Source organism: Gracilinanus agilis, unplaced genomic scaffold, assembly GCF_016433145.1.
Source record: "Gracilinanus agilis isolate LMUSP501 unplaced genomic scaffold, AgileGrace unplaced_scaffold44998, whole genome shotgun sequence".
In the NCBI taxonomy this organism is placed as follows: domain Eukaryota; kingdom Metazoa; phylum Chordata; class Mammalia; order Didelphimorphia; family Didelphidae; genus Gracilinanus; species Gracilinanus agilis.
Window position 1 is genome coordinate 22 of NW_025379130.1, and position 6,166 is coordinate 6,187.

General features: G+C 47.1%; 1 protein-coding gene across 1 annotated transcript; it reads left to right on the forward strand.

Annotated features, from left to right (window-relative positions):
* Positions 1–545: 545 nt before the first annotated feature.
* On the forward strand, positions 546–4,631 carry ARRDC1 (arrestin domain containing 1; the record flags this gene model as incomplete). The annotated part of the gene is made up of 6 exons (XM_044684181.1): positions 546–596; positions 1,016–1,170; positions 1,390–1,572; positions 2,136–2,312; positions 2,776–3,208; positions 3,331–4,631. Coding segments are annotated over 6 exons (1,064 nt in total), but the record flags the coding sequence as incomplete, so codon positions are not given.
* Positions 4,632–6,166: the final 1,535 nt, after the last annotated feature.

Sequence of the window (6,166 nt, forward strand, 5' to 3'; positions counted from 1 at the left end):
TATTATATTATATTATATTATATTATATTATATTATATTATATTATATTAGTGATTAGAGAACCAACTTTGGAATTCATCAGGCACTCTGCCTCTGAGTCAGATAAGTTGTGTTACCAAGGGCAAATGACTTTTCTTTTGGTGTTCCCAGGCATCATTCTAAGACTGTTATAGGTGAATTGCTATACTGCATCAGTAGAGGGAAGAATGCTAGCACTTCCTTATAGGTCTAGACCGAATCTCAAGTATGGGGGATTTTCAGGCCAGGTTCCAGTGAGACTGAACACAATCTTAGCTATGGGTTCCTTGCTTCTGTTGTGGTAGGAAAAAAATGGAGCAGTTTGAGGGCAGTAACTTTGGGGCCATTTACCCCCTGCTGGAGAAATGACTTCATCGTAGCTTCTTCTGGTGGCTGGTGTGTTTGGTGGTTTTTAGCACTAACTAATTGGAGAGGGGATGTAGGTTGCTCCTTGGCAATCAGCCCTAGCTTCTAGGGCCCCATGATGAGTCCTTCCTCACTTCTCACCAACTGCTTTGTTTCTGTAGGAACCTTGACTGCGGGAGAACATAGCTTCCCTTTCCAGTTCCTGTTGCCAAGTAAGAGCCAAGCTTGACTTCATACCTCTCCCTCTTTTGGGGATGGTCTTGTTCCTTGTCCAGGTGACCATCTTTTCTAACATCTTTCTGATTGAAGAATCCCTTGGACATGTTCAAAGCACATGAATACTCACATGTAGATTTACACAGATCCATATGAGATGGTCTTTGGAGGGGAGAACATATGGGCATCATGTGAAGGAGAGGAGTATTTCCATTTGGCCATGTTACCCAAATGTCTTTGGGTCTTGCCCTCTGCCTTTCCCTAGCCCAGTTCCTCTACCATGGTATGTCCACCCCTTTTGGGTTTGGGAGTTTGGTTCTTTGTAGCTTGTTCTCATGTCCTGTCCAGCCCCTTCCCACAAGATACTGTGGTCTAGCCTGTGCTTATATTGCTCTGTGCTCCATTTCTGTCCCAGCCACAGCACCCACATCCTTTGAGGGGCCTTTTGGAAAGATTGTTCACCAGTTGCGGGCTGTGATTGACACCCCTCGCTTCTCCAAGGACCACAAATGCAGTCGTATCTTCTATATCCTCAGTCCCCTGAACCTCAACAGCCTCCCAGACATTGAGGTGCGGCCATAGGATGGGGGTGGCAGAAGGGCTTGGAGTTCTAGGGCTATCATGGATTAGTAACCCTGACTGGTGCAGGGGAGTGGTGTGGTCAGGAAGTCAAGGTATGTCCCTGGGGATTGGGTTGCACTAAGGGATCTGAGATCCTATGGTCAGTCAGAGACTACTCCCAGAGATCCCTGTTCTTAGCATAACCTTAGCCTTACTTTCATGCAACAGCAACCCAATGAAGCCACAACTACCAAGAAATTCTCTTACAAGTTGGTGAAGAGTGGGAGTGTTATACTCACTGCAAGCACTGACCTCAGGGGCTACGTTGTGGGTCAGGTGGTCCAGCTACGTGCAGATATTGAGAACCAGTCTGGCAAAGACACCGGGCCTGTGGTGGCCAGCCTTCTCCAGGTCAGCATCTGGCAGGCATGCACAATCCCACAGAACCTTTTTCCTCTTCCCCTCCCAACTCCTCGATCCCAGTGCCCTGTTTCTCTTCATGCCCATCCCCTTATCCCTCCAACCCTATAAATTCTGTCCTCAGAGTTCTTGGACAAGTGCAGTCCCAGGCTTTGGGGTGTATGGGGATACTCCTCTGAGAGATCCACTCCTAGGGAGTTTGATGATAGAGAGACATTCATTCCCATTTTTAAATGAGAGGAAACTAGAGGTTATAGGAAATAGAACACATGGTTGAGTTCAGAGTCAGGACCTAAGCTTTTTTTTTTTTTTTTAAACCTTAAACTTTTAAACCTTCTGTCTTAGAATCAATGTTCTAAGGCAGAAGAGCGGTATGGGCTAGGCAATTGGAGTTAAGTGACTTGCCCAAGGGCACATAGTTAGGAAGTGTCTGAGGTCAGATTTGAAGGCAGGACCTTCTGTCCCGGGCTCTCTATCCTCAGACCCAAGTTTTTACCTTTGTCTAACCATGGAGTTCCTGTGATCCTTCTTTTCTATTCTCCCTTCTCTCCCAGAAAGTATCCTACAAGGCCAAGCGCTGGATCTATGATCTTCGGACAATTGCAGAAGTTGAAGGCTCAGGGGTTAAGGCCTGGAAGCGGGCTCAGTGGAGGGAGCAGATACTGGTTCCAGCCCTGCCACAGTCAATGTTGCCTGGCTGTAGCCTCATCCATATAGACTACTTCATTCAGGTGTGGGACCTGAACCTTAGGAAACCCTGTCTTTAGGCCCCTGGGAACCCTTCTTTTTCCCTAGTGCCCTCCTGTCTTTCTAGCATACTGCAGTCCTACGAAGGGCCCAATTCTTGTCCTAGAAGGAATCCTGATCCCTAATACTGGGAGAGGAATGTATGTGGAATCCATGATGGGATGTTTTAATTTCTGGGTCCCTCCCTGGCCTGTAGGGGCTAGGGCTAGGGCCATGGAGAACCTGAGCAGTGGTGGCTTAGGAGGACAAGTTTCAGCACTGGCTTTAATTCATCAATGATGTACCTAGTTCAAGAGGGGGCAGGCCAAGGAATGGGTGGGTAGCTCTCTTACCACTCCCAGAAGATGTTTAAGAAAGGCTGTCCTTTTCAGCCTTGGGGCTCAGAAGATCTTGACTATCCAGATCCCTTAGAACCTTTCCCTCATATCCAATTTCCTATACCTCTAGGTCTCACTAAAGGCACCTGAAGCAACAGTGACTCTGCCCCTTTTTATTGGCAACATTGCAGTGAATTGCCCTCCACTGAGTCCTGGCCTGGCCTTGTCTGGGCTCCCACCCCCCCTGGTGCCTACTGCGCCACCTGAGGACTTGGACATGGCAGCCTGTGGGCCTTGTCCTGTGGACAATGTCCCCCTCCCTACCAAGAGCCACTCACAGCAGCAGCAACAGTCATCGCAGCCATTCAGCTATACACCTGGCCTGAGCTTCCCTGAGGCTGAGCCTGGTCCTGAGGATGGTTCCCCTGGCCCCAATCGGCCTCCCCTTTGCTTGTCCACTGGTGCCACTGTTCCCTACTTTGCTGAAGGCCCTGTGGTGCCTATGCCTACAGCTAGTGCCCTGATCTTGCCACCGGAATATAGCACATGGGGTTATCCCTATGGTGAGTAGACCAAGGCTGGGTGATGGTCAGGGACTTTATTTGGGGCTCTCTGGCTGAGTAGTGGGGGAGGAAAGAGATTCTTGTGCATGATTCTTACCCACTTCCATCTCTTTCTTGGACAGAGGCACCCCCTTCCTATGAACAAAGTTGCAGCAGTGCCAGCTCTGGCTTGAGCAATGGGAACTGACTTGTGGACTCTTTAGCCCATCTGGCCCTGTCTCCTGGGGCCCTTGCCTCAGGCCAAGTTTCCAGTGCTGTGAAGAAGAGGAACTTCTGTCTGAACTTTTGGCAGTGAAGGAAGGAGGAGGGCCATACCCCAGGGCCATCTGACCTCCGACTTTCTCCTTGGAGACTCCCCCCATGCCTTAAACCCTGGCCTCTGCCTATCAGGTTAGGCTATATATTCTGTGGCCCTAGGGGGAGAGGTTTTGGGGTGCTAGTCATATGTGTGTCCCCATTTCCCATATATTCTGTAGGGTCCTGGAGGGACCAACATCTAATCTGGCTCCTGTGCAGGGAGGACTGGTTGTATTGGCCAAGGGCAGGGTCTTCCCTTATTCCCAGGATCCAATCACTCTGGGGAAACTTTCGCTGGCTCTCCCTCTTGTGCCTTTTCTTCTTCTGGGCTCAGGTTGGGTGAGCTGTTCATCTCATTGCTGTATCCCTGGCTTCCTTGGACGGCATGAAGAGCTCTCCTACCATTCTTCTATGGCCAGGGACCATTCCTTGTATAGCCAGAGCTGGGGCTTCACACCCCAGAGTGGCTGGTTCTAACTTCCTGTCCCCAGGTGGGACTATGGGCAAAGTGGGCTGGGTCTCCACTGCCCTCCCTGACTTCTACTGGATTATAACCTGTAACCTCCATCCCCTCAACTAATATATACCCTGATGCTCATCACTTTCTCTCTTCTGGACTTAGATTTCCCTTGGGCAACCTATCCTAGGGCATGTTACCCTATGGATGGATCTGTATCCAGCTTGGTCTGTTTCTTGGTTGCTTCTAGGGTTCTTGGAAGTCTGGGAAAGTGAGCAGCACTTTAGTAACCTGTTCTGTTCCCTGCCCTTCCACCCCTTCCAAGCTACCCAGGAACCCTTAGCCTTTGTCTTCTAAAAGTGTCAGGGTTAGGGAGTCTGCTCCAGTTTGGCCTATGACTCTTTAAAGCATGTGTGCCGTATTGAGAGAGGTTGCTAGAATTGGCTTATGGGACAGACCCAATCTCAAGCTGAGGGAGATTTGAGTAGCTCGGTGGCCGGGAAGGAGGAATCCTAGCACTTCCTTTTTTTTTTTTCTATGGCTTTGTTTTATCTTGCTCCCTTTTTTTCAGGTATTTATTGATAAATATGCCTGCCATTTTCCCCTACTCCCTCCCAGCCTTGGTGGCATGAAGAATCTACATGTAAATAAAGTTTTTGTTTTGTAATGTTTAGTGCCTCTCATTTCTACCCATAAAGTTTCCTTGTTTCTCTCCCTTACTACCCTTTCTCCAATGTTTCTGGGATCTAGGGTTCTGTCTTCTCATAATTCAAAAGTTGGTATTTGAATATGTACAAGAGAATCAGAGATTCTGTTGCTTGGCTCCAGAGCTTTTTGACCCACCACTGAAATCAATCCAGCCAAGCCAAAAAGCATTTATTAGTTTCAGTTCCAAGATGGAAGGTTTTTGTTTGTTTAAGTGACTTGCCCAGGGTCACACAGTTAGGAAGAGTCTGAGATTTGAATGCAGGACATTCTGTCTCCAGCCTTGGCTCTCTACCGACTGAGCCATCAGTTTCCTCTAAAGTAAGGGTTTTAAAAAATATATTTGATATTTAATGTTGGAAGTGAGAAGGGAGCCACTAGAGTGTATTGACTAGAGGAAGAATATGGTTAGATCTATATTTGGGAAGATCAGTTTTATAGCAGAATGGAGGATAGATTAAAGCGGGGGGAGACCATCCAGAAGACACCTGCAATAGGCTAGGTTAAAGTGACAAGAGCTTGCTCTAGGGTGGCAGCTATGTCAGAGGAAAGAAGGGCTTATAGAAAAGGAAATATAGGGAAGATAACGGTACCCTCGACAGTAATAGGAAAGTCAGGAAGCAGAGAGTTTACTTTTGGACATGATGAGTTTATGATGTCAATGGGACATCTTCTAATTTGAGATGCAGTTAGGGTAGGAAACTGAAGGCTAGGAGAAAGATCAAGCCTGGGTGAATAGATGCTGAGAATCATCTGTATAAACATAATTGAGAATATCTCATCAAATATACCAAGTAGTATAGACATACCAAGTCTATACAGAGGGAAGACAGAGCCCATGGGGGCAAACACAGTTGTCACTTGTAACCTGGGTGACAGTTCAGCAAAGAAGGAACTAATGGAACAGTCCATACTGAGAGGATGATAAGTAAAAGAGAACAATGTCATGAGTACCTGAGAAACTGCCAAGGAGCAGGTGCTCTACAGTGTCAGTTCTGCAGAGGTTGAGAAAGATCAGGATTGAGAAAAGACTTAGATTTGGTAGTTAGGATGCCATTAGTGATTTGGAAAGAACAGTTTTGGTTGAATAATGAAGTCAGAAACCATATTGTAGGGAGTTAAGAGAGAGGAAAGTAAGCGGAGGAACTAATTGTAGATAGCTTCTAGGGAGCTTAGCACCAAAAAAGAGAGATTATAAACATTAGAAGTGATGAAAAGATCAAGTGGGGGTTTTTTGAGAATGGGAGGAGACATGGGCACATTTGCAGGCAATATGGAAGGAGACAGTAGACAAGGAGAGATTGAAGAGAAATAATGCAATGGAGGATAAAAGAGAGAACAGTCTTTTGGGGGAGAGTGGATGGAATGAGAGAACTTCTGAATGAAGAAGAGTTTGCCATGGCAAGGAGGACTATGTCTTCATGGGAGACCGGGGTAAAGAAAGAAATAGTTGCAGAAAGCATCTGCAACTAAGGAAGGCAGAAGAGGGAGCTCTCTGG